Genomic DNA, 19,167 nt, shown 5'->3' with positions numbered 1-19,167 from the left:
CAAAGTCTCAGACTCCAGGTGCATCCAGACTTGCTTTCACAGAAGCCGATTGCCCTAGAAGATCCGAGATGCTTTGGTCTTACGGCTCTTAAGTGCACAGTTCTAGTTCACAAAGGATACTCAGAAGTAGTCATTGTTACCATTCACCAATAGCTTCGGAGTGCCACAAGGATCAATACTTTCCCTGACCTTATTCAGTCTGTTTCTATCACCATTACTAACCCTAGCTCAATCAATAGGCTTTACAATTTTCATCTATGCTGATGACATATAACTCATCCATCCTGTTCAAAATCTTGATGCAGTTGAAATTCACGAAATCAATCAAAAAGTAGATAAAATCGGCCAATGGTTCAACGATAACATGCTCTCTGAATATCTCTAAATCCAAAGCATGCTCTTTCCTTGCAATGAAAAGAGAAGCATAAAGACCCCAATTTGCATAAGATCAATGCCTCTTAAAATGGACGCTACTGTCAAATTACTCGATGTAATCCTAGATGAAAAACTCTCTTATCACTACTAGCACATAAGCTCAGTAGTCCAAAAATGTTTTTATAAGTTAAAAACAATTTTTTCTATCTCAGGTCTTTTGGAACAAAAATCCCTCAATATCCTCATTCACTCTAGTAATTTCTCATCTGGACTACTGCAACTCCCTTTATCAAGGTATTAACCAAAAAGAAATCAGAAGACTACAAATAATACAAAACATAGCAGTTAAAACTCATCTATAAGGCCAAAAAACATGATCAAGTCACTTCACTCCTAAAAAACGCTCACTGGCTGTCCAAATCTCACCGTATCACTTTTCAAAATCTTACTCCTTGTTTTCAAAACAAAACAAGATAACTCTCCGGCATTTATCGACAAACTATTACTTCCTCATACTACTTCATGGCTACTTCGTTCAATGCATCAAAATCTTCTTTCAATTCCATCAATTTGTCATATAGTTTATGACACTACACACAACCATTTTTTCTGTTATTTATTTAAAACATTTCTAATCTGCCTTTATCCAAGGCGGCTCACAGTATTACTTACATATTTCAGGATTTGCACAACATAAATATCCCATACATCAGCAAAAATCATAAGATTATACCATCTCAACCTATAAAGTACATCTCAACCGCTCATTTACTACATTACTTCAATCAAACAGCACAAATCTAATAACCTGCAAAAAAGATGATATTCAGAAAGTAAAATATTAGCTTAAAAAAGCTTGAACAAACAAATGGGTCTTAAGCAACTTTCTAAATTGCAGTAGATTTCTACAAAATCGTAAGGTACCAGACAATGCATTCCACATAAATGGTCCAGCTATAGAGAAACATGAATTTTTGGTCCGTACATATCATAAAATATTCCACTTTGATGTGTCTAACAACCAACAATTCTTAGTGTTAGGCATTTTGCCAAATAATTCGGCAGGATTTTTTCTGTTGTTGCTCCTACCTTATGGAACGCCCTTCCAAGCCATCTTAGACAAGAAACATCCTTACCAAAACAGTATATAAGACAAAATTAAAAGCTTTCTGTTTAAGGATGTCTATACTATCTAAGAAGTTCTTATTCTCTCTCAGTACAAAACATTAGCTTTACCCCCTCTTATCTGTGTGGTAGCATTTCAAGTCACTGATCCAGTGCATGCAGTGGCTTCCCCCATGTCTGTCTCAACAGCAGACTATTGACTTTTCCTCCAGGAACTTCTCCAAACCTTTTATAAAACCAGCTGCATTAACTGCTCTCACCATATCCTCTGGCAACACATTCCAGAACTTAACTATTCTCTAAGCGAAAAAAATTTAATCCTATTGGTTTTAAAAGTATTACTCTTTCATTACTTCAGTGCTACTTGATTGCTTTTGTACAAACTGAGGGGGCAGGAGCATCTCCCTGGGAAGGAGGCAGAGTTGAAAGATGATTGACAGCATTCTGCAAGGACTACTAGACACATCTACAAGAAAGATTATCTACCTAGTTGGCCTCCTTAACATCATCTGATACAATCACCTCCAAGTCCCACCCTTTCATTCACAGAAGTACTTCACCCCTTATACTGTACTGTACTGCCCAAATGCATGATCCTGACATTTTTTAGCATTAAATCTTAGCTGCCAAATTATAGACCATAGTTCAAGTTTTGCTAGATCCCCTCTCGTGTTATCCGCACTCTCTGGAGTATCTATCCCAGGGGTAGGCAATTCTGGTCCTCAAGAGCCAGAGCCAGGTCAGGTTTTCAGGATATCCACAATGAATATGTATGAGATGTATTTGCATGCACTACCTCCTTGAGATGCAAATCTATCTCATGCAAATTTATTGGGGATAACCTGACCTGGCTCTGGCTCTTGAGGACCAGAATTGCCTATCCCTGTTCTATCCTATTGCAGATTTTGGTATTGTCCACAGACAACACTTCCTCCAATAACATTTTTTTATTTCATTTATTACTGGATTTGCTAGAAAGTTGTTCTTCACCCAAAGGGTGGTGGACACCTGGAATGCGCTTCCAGAGGGTGTGATAGGACAGAGTATGGTTTTGGGGTTCAAGAAGGGATTAGATAATTTCCTGAAGGAAAAGAGTATAGATAGAGGATTACTATACAGGTCCTGGACCTGATGGGCTGCCGCGTGAGTGGACGGCTGGGCATGATGGACCTCTGGTCTGACCCAGCAGAGGCACTGCTTATCTTCTTAGGCCTTATATTCAGCAATAATGTATGTTGAGTAGTGAGCTGTGTAGTACATAATCAGAAAAGCCGTACAATACATGACATCATAAGATAATACAAGCCCAAAACATATAATACAAAAGCTAAAACATAAAATCAACTCCTTCAATATCATTTATAAAAATGTTAATGATGAAGGATCAATCGCTAGCAAAATCCCTTCTCATCAGCACAAACTTTCATTACTTCTCAGCCAATCAGGGACTTCCTTAGGGAGGAGTCTAAGGAAATCTCTGATTGGCCAAACTGGCCTGCAAAATGCTGTGTTTCACTAGAGGGGAAATATTTTCTGTTTTTTTGAACCGAAACAACTGTTGGAATTTATTGTGGCTAAGGAAGGGGGGGGGGGAGTGATGATTGGTCCAATAGTGTTGTCTGCAGTGTAACGAACTGGCTGTCAGGGGTCTTCTTTTTGTCTTCCTAAGCTGTCCTTAAGATTTATATATATTTCTTCATTTGTTATTTTCTGTTCTTGGATCACCCCAACTTGTGGACTAAATAATTAATTATGATTTCTTATAATGCTTTGTGTGGAATTCTTTATTCTGTATTCAAGTAATATTTACTTGTTTATATTTTGAAATTTGAATAAATAAAAAGTAAAAAAAGAAAGATGGTGGTACTGGAAACAGGAGCAATGGGGCATCGTTCCTGCTCTTAGAGGTCAGCGGGACATTGAAGTCTAGTTGGGGGGTGGGTGGAAGAGGGAGAGATGCTAGGACTAGTGGGAGGAGGTAAGGAGAGATGCTGGATACGGTGGGAGGGAGGGCAGGAGAAGAAGAGATGTAGGATCTGGTTTGGGGACTGTGGAAGAACAGAGACTAGTGGCATAAGCCTTAGTAATGGGGGGTGTTTGAGAAAAACTGGTTAGGATGGTTGTCATTGACATAAACTGGTCAGTGCTGTGTCTCTGCACAGGCAAATACTTGTTGGCTGTTAAACCATTTTTGACCTAAAGCAGCACCAAAGTAAACATTAGTAAAGACTAAGGATATCCTTTGGTGGTCATATTTTTATGTTTTCAAATTTCTGGTGAGCCAAGATCATGTGCTGAGGTGCTCTCCAACTACTGCATCTGCTCAAGGAACATGGACAGAGAAGCATTGCAAAGAGAGTGTTTAATGAAATTTGTGCTGTCATCTCCTTTGTTACTTTGAGGTTTAGTATCCATTTTTATTTTAAGTGCACAGCACAATAACACAGAAGGGTGAGAAAAGGGGCCCATTAAGTTTTAAGGTAAAATGAGCAAGTGTGTGTGTGTGTGTGCGCTGAGGCACAGACATTGCAAAACAGGCCAAACAGCCATAAGGTGGGACAACCTGTAAAAATAAGGTATAAGAAATAAAATATATTAAGTGGAAAAAGAGAGGCAATCTATTTGTAAGACCAAGAGAAATGGCATTGGAGCCCAGAGACTGCCTCCTTGCTATTTTGAGTGCTCTGGTTAGAAATACAGCTTCTGTCCAGTCACTTGAGTAGAGAATGGTCAGCTTCTCCTCCTCCTTCTTCTTTGTGTTCTGAACAGCGAGCTTTTCCATGTTCTTTGACTCTGTCTCACATGCTTTTTCCTAGCAGGCCTGTGATGGGCATACAGGATAAGCTCTCTCCTCTCCCTTTTGACAGGTGCCCCTGGTTGATCAGTGGGATGATATACAGCTGGGAATGAAGGTAGAGAGTTTGAACAGTGATGCTGTCTTACCCAGCCGTGTCTACTGGATAGCATCTGTTGTCCGGATAGCAGGTTAGTTCAGAGTCTGAGCAAATTTTGCACTGGCCCACTAGAGTTTCTTGCCTTCTCCCAAATTCATTGCTACAATTACAAGAATGACGTCTTGCGTGGCTTTCAGGCCAGGGCTGTCCTGAGGCCTGTGTGAGTGGTGCTGCTGCATAGGGCTCAATCAAATTGTGCTGCAAAAATTGTGTTTTTGGCACAATAAGCGGGTGGGGATGTGAGGAGGATTATTGTATAGGGTGTGATTCTGGCTTGAGATGCTCCTATCTGAGGCAAACCATTAAGTGATGCTGTAGAAGCTATTACTTTGGGCATAGGGATGCAAAAGTGTGAGGATAGGAGTGAGTAGTTTATAATTGCTGCTCCCTCTAAGCTGACGATGGGGGATGTTGTGTCACTATCACTTTTTCAATAGTGAAGGATAGGCAAACTCTGCAGGACTCCAAGGAATTTCCCTGTCCCTACAATTGAAACACCACCACTTGCTGGTAGCAATGCAGATGTAAAAAAAAAAAAATTGGTATACTTCACAAATGCATGATTTTTCTCTTTTTTTTTTCCTTTTTATGTAACCCTCTTTCCTTCCTTTCTCCTTTTTCCTTCTTCTCCTTTCTCTTATTCTCTGTTTATCCTTGCTGACAGGATACAAGGTCTTATTGAGATATGAGGGTTTTGAGGGTGATTCCAGACACGACTTCTGGTGCAACTTGGGCATGGTGGACATTCATCCCATTGGCTGGTGTGCCATCAACAGCAAGATACTGGTGCCACCCCAGAGTAAGAATATGTTTCACAGGGGAGGGAGGGGAGATGAAGCTCACTATGGTGAGCAGAGGGTAGAATAACATGCCTCTGGGTATCTTTTAGAATGTTATTTTTGGGCAAGGAGGTTGTAATTCATCTGGCTTTACTTGTGGCACAGTGGCAGAAGAAATGAAGGGAGGAGACTCTGGAATGTTTCATAAATAAAATACCAAGCTACTTTTTTATCCCTTTCCAGGTATTCATTCCAAATACACAGACTGGAGAAATTACTTGATGAAGAAACTGGTTGGGGCCCATACTATTCCCGTAGACTTGCACATAAAGGTAGAAGAAAGGACTATTAAGGGGAGCAATACATGTAGAAGTGCAAACATTCATAAAGGCAGATGCTCTCTGGACAGGTGCCAAGATTCTGTTTCTCCTGGCAGGCATCAAAGTTTGGTGCTTTTCACTTCCATGTCTCTATTTGGGCTTTCGTGTTGCTGACACTGCATCACCTGGACTCCTTCAGGCTAGTTAAACAGATGTCTGACTGCAGGGAGTGAGTCACCTTGTGCTCACAGTCCTTTATAAGAACATAAGAAAAACCATGCTAAATCAGATCAAGGTCTATTAAGCCTACATCTTGTCTCCAACAGTGCCCAGTCCAGGTCACAAGTCTTTCTAAGATCCCTAAAAGTAGATCTGTTTCCCATAGCTCTTTTCTAGGGATGAATAATGATGCGCCAAGTCTACTTGGCTAATAATTTATGGACTTTTCCTCCAGGAACTTATCCAATCCTCTTTGTAATCCAGCTGTGTTGGTGACCTTAACCACATCTTCTAGCAGCAGGTTCCACAACTTAATTACTGTATATAAACCCATCCAAGTATAAACTGAGGTAACCATTTCCCCCCTTCCCCCAAAAAAGGTGAAAACTGTTAACTCTAATATAAACTGGGAGGGGGATTTATATTTAAGTGTATGGTAGCTCTCCCACTACCCTTCAGCAATATTGTTTATAAAAATGTTAAAAAGAACAGGCCCAAGAACAGAACCTTGAAGCACACACTGGTAACATCCCTTTCCTCAGAGTTATCTCCATTGATCACTACCCTCTGTCGCCTTCCATTCAACCAGTTCTTGACCCAGTTCGTCACTTTGGGACCCATCCAGAGAGTACTCATTTTATTTATTAGATGTCTGTATGGAACACTGTCAAAGGCTTTGCTAAAATCTAAATACACCACATCTAGCGCACATCCTCTATCCAATTCTCTGGTCACCCAGTCAAAGAAATTGATCAGATTTGACTGACGAGACCTGCCTCTAATAATCCATGTTGCTTCCAGTCCTGTAATCCACAGGATTCTATAAACTTGACCATTCTCTGTTTTAAAAGAGTTTCCATTAATTTGCTCACCACAGAAGTCAGACTTACCAGCCTGTAATTCCCTACTTCTTCCTTACTTCCACTTTTGTGGAGAGGGACCACATCCACCCTTCTCCAGTCCTCTGGTACTACTTCTGACTCTAGAGACTCGTTGAAAAGGTCAGTCAGTGGAGCCACCAGAACTTCCCTAAATTCCTTCAGCACCCTCGGATGTAAACAATCCGGCCCCATCACTATGTCTACCTTTATTTTAGCTAGCTCCTCACGAACACAACCCTCTGAAAATCGATCAAGGTTTATTACTCCATATCCCTATTCATGTTTAACTTCTGTGGACCCGCTCCCAGTGCTTCAGCCGTGAACACATAACAGAAATATTAGTTAAACAATTTGGCCTTTTCTTTATCAGCTTCTACATATTCCTCCCCTTCACCTTTGAGTCTCACAATGCCACTTTTGTACTTCTTCCTATCACTAATATATCTAAAAAATGTCTTGTCTCCCCATTTTACCATGTCAGCTATTTTTTTTCTTCCATTTGCCTCTTTGCTTTCCTAACTTCATGACCAGCCTTTCTTAACTTTTCCAGATATTTTTGCCAGTCTTCCTCTTTCTGCGATCTTTTGTAGTTTATGAAAGCTAGCCTCTTATTCCTTACCTTCTCAGCTACTACTTTTTTAAAAAATCTTTATTGATTTTTAAACTTTGATAGTGCGATACAAATGATAAATCATACAAACTACATGGAAACACACTATTAACTATACAATTAATACATTAAACAATCATTTTCTCCCCTTCTTATCTCAATTATTAAAACAATAATACATATGATATGATTTCACTAATATAATGAAATAATTTAACTCCTTAAAATACGTTTTCTCCTCCCCCACCCCTCCACCCTCCCCGGATGTGCAAGGACTCTAATGAAAAAAAGAAAAAAACAAAACAACCCTAATTATAATGCAATAAAATTAGTCAATGGACTCCGTACATCATTAAAGGACTTATTATTCCCCCAACGCTCCGCCATCATCCTTTCATACTTATACGTAGTACACACAGTTACCCACCAAAAAGTAAAATTAATCCTATCATGGTTTTTCCAATTATGAGTAATCAGTTGAATCCCTATTCCTGTCAATATCATGAAAAGGTAACTTTTATATTTATGTAAAGTAGGTTTATGACATGGGGATAGATGATTCAAGAATGAGATTAATTTGTCCCCAAATTGACTTTCAGAAACCAAGTATCAATGGACAAAAATATAACAGATGATCCAAAGTCCCTATATTAATATGACAATGCCAGCATCTATTAGATTTAGAATTGTCTATTTTTTGTAAATGATCTGGGGTCCAAAAAATCCTATGCAATAAAAATAACCATGTTTGTCTCATGTGCGTCTGCAGCACTCTACACACACTGCTTTGGGGCCTTCTACTGCCCTGATTTGCTCTGCCGCGTCTCTGATGATGTCATCAGGGACGTGCCAGAGTAAATCAAGGCAATAGAAGGCCCCGAAGCAGCGTGTGTAGAGTGCTGCAGACGCTGCTGGAATCGGCAGGTTTGTTGGGACCACGGGAAGGGAAGGGGGGGGGTTGGTAAGGGACTAAGAGAGCTGGCCAGACCGCGGGAAGGGAAAGGGGGGGTAGGGGAAACGCTACTGCTGCACAGGGAAATGGTGTGGGGGGACGGAAATGGAGGGGGAGGGAATGCTGCTGCTGTGGCTGCTGCACAGGGAAGTGGGGGGGATCGAAATGCTGCTGCTGCACAGGGAAGTAGGGTGGGGGAAATGCTGCTGCACAGGGAAATGGAGGAGGAGGGAATGCTGCTGTGGCTGCTGCACAGGGAAGTGGGAGAGAAATGAAGACAGACAGCAGGAGGAAGGGAGATAGAAAGAAAAGAAGAAAGACACAGGGGCAAGGAGAGACACAGAAAGACAGACAGACAAAGGGGGTCAGGGAGAGAGACGGACAGAAAGACAGCGGGAGAGAGAGAGAGACAGACAGACATATATATATTCTAGCACCCGTTAATGTAACAGGCTAAAATACTAGTGATTTTAATATTTTACTAGGCTTTTTATCCAATATAGGATCTGTTACTGCATTAAAGTCCCCTCCCAAAATTAAATTAGAGGGAGATGATGATAATATCAGCTGTTGAAGGTTTTTAAAAAATTCATCCTGATTCGAATTAGGTGCATATATATTAAATAATAACAAGGTATCTTTCCCTGAGCTCATTTTCACTTGAATTCGCCTTCCCAAGGGATCTATAGATATCATATTAAACGTGGCCAAACATTTTTTTATGTACTAAGATAGCTACTCCAGCTTTTTTCCCTATGGCAGGGGCTTAAAAACATTGTTTGACCCAATCCCCTTCTAGTTTATGAAAGCTAACCTCTTATTCCTTACCTTCTCAGCTTCTACTTTTGAGAACCAAAGTGTACTTCTTTTCCTCTTATTTTACTTACTTGCTTCACAAAAAGATTTGTCTCCCTTACAATCGCTCTTTTCAGTTTTGCCCACTGCATTTCCACTCCTTCCAGACGTTCCTATCCAGACAATAATTTCTTGACGTAAACCCCCATCCGAACAAAGTTAGCTTTTTTAAAGTCTAGAACCTTTGCTTTTAAATGAGCCCTCTCTATATCCATGTTAATATTAAACCATACTATGCAGTGATCACTAGATGCCAGATGATCACCCACTGTAACATCAGAAACACTTTCCCCGTTTGAAAGCACTAAGTCCAGTATGACCCCATCCCATGTGGGTTCCATTACCAATTGCTGGAACAGTTCCCCTTGTGGAGAATCCATGATCTCCCTACTTCTAGAGGACCCACAATAGGGTCCTCAATAGGACCCCACAATAGGGATTTTAACATCCAGCATGTTAAAATCATCTATTAGCAAGACTTCCCCCTTTTTTAGATATATTCTAAACGTCTACTATTAAATCTATCCATTTCTTCTGTCTGTGAAGGAGACCAATGTAAATATATTCACCATTCCCTCTTTCCAAATTGATCTACAGTGCCTCTTCCTTGCCCTGCAGATCCTACAATTGTGTGGCTTTAATATGATCTTTAACATATAACGCTCCTCCTCCTCCTTTTCTTCCTACCCTGTCTTTCCTGAACAGATTATAGCCCGGTATAACTACATCCCAGTCAGGGTTCTCTATGAACCATGTCTCTGTGATCACCACTATATCCAACTTCTTTTCTTCCATCACAGCTTCTAGTTACAGAATCTTGTTTTCCATACTTCGAGCATTAGTATATACTGCTTTCTAGACATTGCCCCCTTTTCCCATCTGTGTAGGGGTATTCTGTGATTTACTTACCTGAGGGCTTATACTTACCTGGGAGCTTTGATCATCCTGCCCCTTCAGTTCTAGTTTAAAGTCCTCTTCAGTAGATTATCCAGCCTGCTGGTGCAGACACTTCTTCCCTTCTTTGATAGATCTTCTTCCCTGAAAAACAGGCTGGGTTGTGGACCTTGAGGACTAGATTTGAGGACTCCTGCTCTAGCAGAAGAGTAGTTAGTGTAGGTAGGCTTATAAAATTCCTAGAGGAAAAGTACATAAATCACTACTATGGTAGATCTGGGAAAAGGCATTGCTTACCCCTAGGGGTATGTGGTTTGGAAATTGTTCTACTTTTTGGGATCTTTCAAGATATTTTGTGACCTGGATTGGTCACTGATAGAAACAAAATAATGGTCTTGTACCTTTGGTCTGACCTAATAAGTGTTATGTCCTTAACTGTACTGGCAAGGTTGAGAAGACTGAGCTGCTTCAAAATTCCTATTATGTTAACATAGCATGCTGCTTTTATTTAATAATGGCATTCCAGTCTAAGAGGTAGACGATGGATTTGGATGTTGAATTGCTGTCAATCAGAACCTGACCGAAGATGTCCCACTGCTACCACTTAGATAGCTCCCATGCATGCTTCTGCAGTTGACAGTATGTTTTGCTTCCATCAGGGTAGAATTACAATTTTAGTGTATGACTGTGTGGTTAAAGCTGCTATATAAGTGGTCCCATATGCTGATTGAGTAGAAGGGTTTCTTGTACTTCAGTCTGCTTATTCATTTGCATCTTCTGTAATAATGTCAGAACTGCATTGATACCATAGGCTACATGGAGATATCTATAAGAAGGAAGAAAAAACAGCAAGCTGCACTATTAAATATGACATTCTCAAGAGTTTTTTGGTATCCTAGACCATGGGATGATTTTCCAAGGGTTGCTGAGCAGGGATGGTATGCATCTATCAAAGAAGGGAAGAAGTGTCTTCGTTAGCAGGCTGGCTAATCTACTGAAGAGGGCTTTAAACTAGAAGCGATAGGGCAGGTTGATTAAAGCCACTGAGTGAGTCTAAATCCTCAGGTAAGTAAATCACTAAATTCCTCTACACAGATGGGAACAGGGGCAGTGTCTGGAGAGCATTGTATACTAATACTCAAAGTATGGGAAACAAGATTCTAGATCTAGAAGCAGTGATGGAATAAGATGAGTTGGATATAGTGGTGATCACAGAGACATGGTTCACTGAGATCCATGACTGGGATATAGTTATACAGGGCTATAATCTGTTCAGGAAAGACAGGGTAGGAAGAAAAGGAGGAGGGAGTAGCGTTATATGTTAAAGATCATATTAAAACCACACAATTGCTGGATCTGCAAGGCAAGGAAGAGGCACTGTGAATCAATTTGGAAAGAGGGTATGGTAAATATATTTACATTGGTCTCTTTCACAGACGGAAGAAATGGATAGAGATTTAATAGTATACATTTAGAATATATCTAAAAAGGGGGATGTTTTACTAATAGGTGATTTTAACATGCCAAATGAAGTAGGGAGACCCTGGATTCTCTAAAAGGAGAACTGGTTGGAAACGTCTGGAAGGAGTAGAAATGCAGTGAACAAAACTGAAAGGGTGACAGACCTCTTTGTGAGGAAAGTAAGCAAAAGTAAGAGGCTAAGAAGGTAAAGAAGATGAGGTTAGCTTTCATAAACTACAAAAGAGGATGACAGATAAAAATATCTGGAAAAGTTAAAAGAGGCTGGTTAAGTAGTCAGGAAAGCAAAGATAAAAATAGCTGACATGGTAAAATGGGAAGACATTTTTTAGATATATCAGTGATAGGAAGAAGTGCAAAAGTTGCATTGTGAGACTCAAAGGTGAAGGAGAAATATGTAGAAGCTGATAAAGAAAAGGCCAAATTGTTTAACAAATATTTCTGTTCTGTGATCATGGCTGAGGCACTGGGAGTGGAGCCACAGAAGACAAATGCAAATAGAGATGGAGGTAGACCCTGATCAATTTTTGTGAGAAGCTAGGTAAATTAAAGATAGGCAAAGTGATTGAGGCTGGATGGTATACATCTGAGGGTGATAAAGGAACTTATGGAAGTTCTGGTGGCTCCGCTGACCGACCTTTTCAATGCTTCTCTAGAGTCGGGAGTAGTATCAGAAGACTGGAGAAGGGTGGTTGTGGTCCCTCTCCACAAAAGCAGAAGTAAGGAAGAAGTACGGAATTACAGCCAGCAAGTCTGACTTCTGTGGTAAGCAAATTAATGGGGAAACTTTTAAAACAGAGAATGGTGAGGTTTCTGGAATCTGGTGGATTACAGGACTAGAGGCAACATGGATTCACTAGAGGTAGGTTTTGTCAGACAAATCTGATCAATTTCTTTGACTGGGTGACCAGAGAATTGGATAGAGGGAGTACGCCAGATGTGGTATAGATTTTAGCAAAGCGTTTGACAGTGTTCCACACAGGCGTCTAATAAATAAACTGGAGTTCCCTCGGGATGGCCCCCAAAGTGAGGGGCTTGGTCAAGAACTGGTTGAGTGGAAGACAACAAAGGGTAGTGGTCAATGGAGATCGCTCTGAGGAAAAGGATGTTACCAGTGTTGTGCCTCAAGATTCTGTTCTTGGGCCTGTTCTTTTTAACATTTTTATGTGATATTACTGAAGGGCTGTCGGGTAAGATTTGCATCTTTATGGATGATACCAAAATCTGCAACATGAAGAAAGACCTAGTGAAGCTTGAAGAATGGTGCAGTTTAGGGGTGAAGAACTTACGTGCACGACAGAAGAACGGGATTTGGGTGTGATTGTATGTGATGATCTTAAGGTGTCCAAATAAGTTTTAAAAGTGATAGCGAAAGCTAGAAGGATGTTACGATGCATAGGGAGAGGACTTGGCGGTGCGCAGACTTTTCAAACCGACAGACGTGATGGAAGTCATTGTTTGAATTCATCTCAGTTAGGAGTTGTCAATATAAAAGATATAACCGTTTGCTATCATATCAAACAGCTATCTGGAATTCTGATTTTTGTCTGCTTTTCTTCACTTCTATATCCTACATGAATTTTAGGAAACTGTTAAAAACTTACTTATATAAAAAGTTCTTGTAGAATTTCTTGTATATAAACTGTTGTGAAAACTAAATTTGTAATTTCGCTATTGATATTCAGCTTTTCTTAAACTTGTTAACTGAATGGATCTGTAAGGTATTGCGGTATACAAATGTCATGTTATGTTACTACAGTATCTTTGTGGGAGTTAAATTTGGAACTCCCACAGACCTCCAGAGCTCAAATTTCAGTTATGAGCAGCTCTAAAACCCAGTCTACATTTTTTCTTTTGCATGCAGAAATAGCCATGATGCTGACGGAGCACTGGGAGGCACCAGATGGCCTTCTTAGAGTTGCCAAGGCTATGGCAAAATTGTACCCAATGGTTCCTGATTTCCAGCAGCTTTTTACCCCCCCCCCCCAGGTAGATTTGTTAGTAGTGCAAGTAGATAAGCATACTTTGCTCCCTAGTGAGGGAGGAGTGATATTAAAGAATGCACTGGATTGCAGGGTGGACTTGGTCCACAAAAGATAGACATGCACAAGAAAGAAGAGGATTTAATATTGTTAGACAGACAAATTAAGGTTTCCCGAATAGCTAAAAAAATGGGCATCTTGGTAGGTACAGTTTGGAAAATAAATCATGAAAAGTTGGGCATGTCCATAGTTAGTGCAAGATGGGTTCCAAGAATGTTAATGCCATGCCAGAAGGCCATGAAGCTCCAGTGCTATCAGGAAAACTTGGAGATGCTCTCTGAAGACCAAGTGAATTTTTTTCATCATTTGGTGCCTGGAGATAAGAATTGGGTCTATCACAGAGATCCCGAGTCCAAAATGGAGTTAATGCAGTAGAAGCACAAGTCATCTCCCACCCCAAAAAAAGTTCAAGATCAGAAAAATTTGCAGGCAACATCATGGCAACTGTCTTTTGGAATGATGGAGGACTTTTTGCTTCTGGAGTTCATGCCACACAAGACAACCATAATCGCTTTGTGGGAGTCAATCAAGAAGAAAATATGAGAAAAACTCACAGCAAGCGTGCTGCTGCTTCATGACAATGCGCCGGTGCTCATGTCACGACAATCACAGGCTGTTTTCATTAGCTGAACCATCCATCCTACAATCCTAACCTGTCTTCCTTGGATTATTTCCTGGTCCAAGTTTTAAAGAAATCTCTCCGTGGACAGTGGTTTTCAAGTGATGAAGATGTCAAGGAAGCTGTGACATTCTGGTTTGAAAGTCAAAGCAAATAATTATTTTCAAAGGGGTTAAAGTCATTGCAGGCAAAGTGAATGAAGTGTACGGAGCTATCAGGGGACTATGCTGAAAATTATAACAGAGATATTTTTTGAAAACTCTTTTCTTTCCTACCGAGGAAGATAAATTAATGAATGCCCCTCATATGATCAGATACTTGCATGCAAAAAAGGTGGCTCCCACTGCCAAAGCTCTGGCCTTCAGTTATAGGATCCACTTCCTCCGAAGCTGTATCTGTCTGGCCACATCTTCAAATATACAAACCTGCTGACCACAAAAAGGATAATTTTTCTTGGAAAAATATAATTTCAAAATTGCATTTTTCCCATTTCAGAACAAAATTTAACCAGTAAGGTAGCATGTTATGAAATCAAGATGACTCCAGAAACCTAGAGACATTTAGGCTATCTGCTGAAACAGTCTAATCTAACATAGTTCCTTCTTAAAAAATAGGAGAGTCACAGTTGTACTGTGATTCTTCAACTTTTAAGAAGGAACTATATGAGAATTTTGATTTTATTAGATGAAACCTGAGAGCACACATTCCTTGTTGTGCTGGACCACTGAAGCAGTTGCAGGGCGAAACATGCAGACATGTCAGGCAGTTTTTGCTGTTCATAATAAAGGATGTCGGATTTATTGATGCAGCTTGCTGTTTTATTTTTTTCCTTGGATGTTTTTGAGCTGGCTATACCTGTTTTTGTCTGCCTAGAAATCAGTAGGATTGCAAGAATCTGGGAGGGAGTGTGGCATTAACATCCAAAAGGAAGAAAATATGTGCTATCAATCTCTCTCAACTAAGAGTACAAATCTTGCTGTCCCTTTTACTGTTCTCTTTCCTGTGTCACAGATGGCAGAGAGTATGAAGTACTTCTTCCGGCAGGGGATGCGGGTGGAAGTGGTGGACAAAACATTTGTGTCGCGGATGCGAATGGCAGTGGTGGACACAGTGATTGGTGGCCGGCTGAGATTGCTGTATGAGGATGGTAACAGTGATGATGATTTCTGGTGCCACATATGGAGTCCCTTGATTCACCCCGTGGGCTGGTCCAGGAGGGTGGGCCATAGTATCAAGAAACCAGGTATGTGGAAGCACATGGTAAACAGAGCAACCTCTCCGTATTTGTCCAACTGTGCTCTGATTAAGCAGTAAAGACTAGGGATTGAAGCCCCAAAATTGTTTAATATTATTTTTTCCTTTTTTTGTTATTGAGGCAATATTGTTGGTAGCGTGCCCTCTTTCATAAAGGGAGCACCCTCTTTTGGAAGAGTACACACTATTAATAACATGAAAAAATTTGGGGTTGTTTTCCTGTCATGTATGGACAGAAAAGGACATAAAGTAATGTGGGAATTGTTGTTGACATTTCCCATATCATTTCAAATTAATTCATGCTCCTAGTAAAGCGTCAACAGAAGGTGTGCTGCAATGCAATGTAATTACATAGATCTGACAATACCTTTAAAACACCACTGAAATAATATTGCTGGGCATTCCTGAAGTGCATTAACTGTGATTGGAAAATGAAAGGTAGAAAATCAGACTGAGCCAAGATCCTATCCATCATTTTGTATCTGCTTAAACTTAGCTGGAGCTGCAATTTTGTACTGATTCTGATTCTGTGATGTTGCTAATACTGTCTTCCTTTTTGTGCCAGCAGACTACCGTAGTTCAGATGTGTGAGTTTTGTTCTTCTACCAGCAGATGGAGGCAGAGAACTAGCTTGCATACATCACCTTACATAGGGCCCTGTGCAGCTTTACCTGTCTAGTAGGTTTTTATCTTGAGCAGATGGTAGGACCTAAGAAGCAAATGAAAAAATTATTTGCAGATCAAAAAATTATTTGGAGCTGGAACATTGAGGATGTTGGCCACATCTGATCCCAAGATGACTGCAGCATCAAGGCAACCATCAGTATCGATGCCTCGATCGACATCAGCATGTCATTGGTGCTACCATCAGGATCCACTAAGAAAGCCAAAAAGCATAAGTATGCTTTCTCGTTTCAGTATGCATCGGCATCATCTCAGGCATCCACATCATTGGCACAATCTAAGCGTCGATGTACTGAAGATCAATTACCTTCCCTTCAAGTGGCGTCTTCTCAGAGTTGTGCTTCATCATCAAGGTCACCAATGCCTCAACCCCCTATGACAGACACCATCTCTACTGATGACATCCACAGTACCGGTGCCCTTGCTTCAGGACCAGATATGAGACATCTTACAGAAGGAGTTGGCTGCCATGAAGAATACGCAGGTGCCTCAAACTCCAGCTATGGCATGACCAATACCAGCCCAGCCCGAGCAGTGCTCTAAGCAATCCTTGAGAACAAGGTCTCGTACTCCCCACTGCCAATGTTCAATGTCTAGGAGAACAACATCATCTTGCCATCAAAGCTCCTCGCACTCTATATAAGATCAATGCCATAGAAGATGCAGGAGTATTTTTCGATGTTCCTCTCAACATCACAGTAGATACTCCTCCCCACTTCGACGTCAGGTACCACACAGATCCTGTCTCTATGGCGTGATATTGAAGATTATGATTTGGACCTATCCAATCATTCTTCTTCTGAATGCCCTGAACTCTCAGCTGCAGAATAATATGAGCTGTCATCTGATCTATCACCACCTTGCAGGAGATCTCCACCAGAGAGAGCCTGAAATTTACATGCTACATCAGGCAAATGGATCAAGCCCTCCTAATTAAGCTGAAGTCTGAATTGGAGCTATGAGCTGAACTCTTTGATGCTCTAGATCAGGGGTGCACAACTTCGGCCCTCACCAGGCCAGGTTTTCAGGATTTCCCAAATGAATATGCATGAGATCAGTATGCATACAATGGAAGCAGTGCAGGCAAATAGATCTCATGCAAATTCACTGGGGATATCCTGAAAACTCGACTGGATTCGGCCCTTGAGGGCTGGAGTTGTGCAGGCCTGCTCTAGATTATAAGCAGATACCAAAGGACTCTAAAACTCCCATTCTATAACTTATTAAAGGATACAATGTTAAAGAATTGGGAGATACCACTATTGGTCACTCCACGGAAGTTGGATTCTCTCTACAGAGTTCAGTCTTGCCCAGGTTTTGACAAGCCTCAACTGCAGCACCGTGGAAAAAGCTAGCAGCTCTAGACCATATTCAAATACCCTTCCAGGAAGGGAGGGAAGGACAATGGATAAATCTGGCTTTCATTTATTTCAAAATAGAGAATGACACGGTGACTGTTACCCGCGGCTAGCTGCGTGTAACCCGCAGGAAAGGGGTGAAAAAAAGACTGGTAGCCATGGGTACGGGGACAATGCCATTCTCTACCTCATGGAACAGTGAATGGCCTTGTCCCTGCAGTAAACTATCTGCCACGCATTGCCTCCCTTCCCAGTCAGCAGCCTTCCTAGCAATCACGTGGTACAGCAGCCCCCTCCCTCCCCATTGCTGCTGTACGGGCATCTCTTCCCCTTGTCAGGCCATCTCCCTCCTTTCCCCTCACATTCGCTTGTGCTTTTCTGAGTTTTATCTCTCTGAGTGGCCCGGATGCCATAGCCTTCTCACAAGTCGCTCACGGCTGCCCCTGAAACTTCTCTGATCCGAGCCACCAAGGTGGAAAAAGGAAGTTGTGTCAGAGGAGAAGTTTTGGGGCAGTTGCATATGACTTGTGAGAAAACTGTGGCATCTGGGCTGCTCAGAGAGAGAAAACTTTGATTCTGAAAAGTGCCAGCTAAGGTGAAGGGAAGGGAGGGAGATGTCCTGATGAGGGGAAGAGGTTGAGTGATGCTGAAGGGAAGTGGAGAGAAATGAGTAGGGAAGAGAGGAACAGACGCTGAAGGGAAGTGGGGAGGAGAGAGAAGGGAGCAGATGCTGCATGAAAGTAGGGAGGAGAGAGAGGGGAGCAGACGCTGCATGGAAGTGGGAAGGAGAGAGAATGGAGCAGACGCTGAAGGAAAGTGGAGAAAGAGGGAGGAGCAGACGCTGGATGGAAGTGGGGAGGGGAGAGGGGAACAGATGCTGAAGGGAAATGGGGAGGAGAGAGAAAGGGGAGCACATACTGGATGGAAGGAGGGGATAAAGAAAAAAGGGCACATGCTAGATTGGGGAAAGAGGATAAAGTTAGTAAGATACTGGAAGGGGTGAGGGAAAGAGGTGGCAAGCTGTTGGTAGACACAGTGAAAGGGAAATTGAGGACTGGAAAGTAAGAAAGTAGACGAGGTAGAAAACAATTTTTTTTTTTTAAATTCTTTATTCATTTTCAAACTTACAATAAGTGTGATAAAATGTCCAAACAAATTAACAATATCTATATCACTTAATAAGTAATGGTAATGGTATAGATGGTAATGGTAATAGTGAGATTCAAGAAGGGTTTGGATAGGTTCCTGGAGGATAAAGGGATAGAGGGGTACAGATAGAATTTGAGGTAGGTTATAGAAGTGGTCAGAAACCACTTCACAGGTCGCAGACCTGATGGGCCGCCGCGGGAGCGGACTGCTGGGCGAGATGGACCTCGGTCTGACCCAGTGGAGGCAACTTCTTATGTTCTTATGTTCTTATGATAAATACTTAACTCCCACCCTTCCCCCCCTTACCTATCAAATAATCAATACTTATACAATACATAACTATAAAATTCCCCCCCCTTCCCTCACAATTGAACTTGTAAATTTAAGGGAAAAGATAATTTCATCTAATCAGTACAATACTTTGTTAATGGCTCCCAAACATCTTGAAATTTCTTGAAACTACCTCGCTGTATTGCCAGAAATCTCTCCATTTTATATATATGACATAAGGAATTCCACCAAAAATTATAATTTAATCTACTCCAGTTTTTCCAATTATACGTAATTTGTTGAATGGCAACACCAGTCATTATGAGTAATAATTTGTTATTGTTTGTA

The 19,167-nt window shown here is 41.1% G+C and overlaps 1 protein-coding gene across 3 annotated transcripts in view; it reads left to right on the top strand.

Annotated features, from left to right (window-relative positions):
* Positions 1-19,167, top strand: part of L3MBTL2 (L3MBTL histone methyl-lysine binding protein 2) — a 90,941-nt gene that overhangs the window by 17,896 nt on the left and 53,878 nt on the right. For all 3 annotated transcript variants that reach the window (XM_033935063.1, XM_033935064.1, XM_033935065.1), the window contains exons 6-9: positions 4,368-4,485; positions 5,119-5,253; positions 5,477-5,565; positions 15,116-15,347. In XM_033935063.1, the coding sequence (XP_033790954.1) occupies positions 4,368-4,485; positions 5,119-5,253; positions 5,477-5,565; positions 15,116-15,347 (574 nt within the window). The remainder of the gene's footprint in view (positions 1-4,367; positions 4,486-5,118; positions 5,254-5,476; positions 5,566-15,115; positions 15,348-19,167) is intronic.

The sequence above is a fragment of the Geotrypetes seraphini genome, chromosome 2 (assembly GCF_902459505.1).
Source record: "Geotrypetes seraphini chromosome 2, aGeoSer1.1, whole genome shotgun sequence".
In the NCBI taxonomy this organism is placed as follows: domain Eukaryota; kingdom Metazoa; phylum Chordata; class Amphibia; order Gymnophiona; family Dermophiidae; genus Geotrypetes; species Geotrypetes seraphini.
This window is presented reverse-complemented; position numbering and strand designations above follow the sequence as displayed.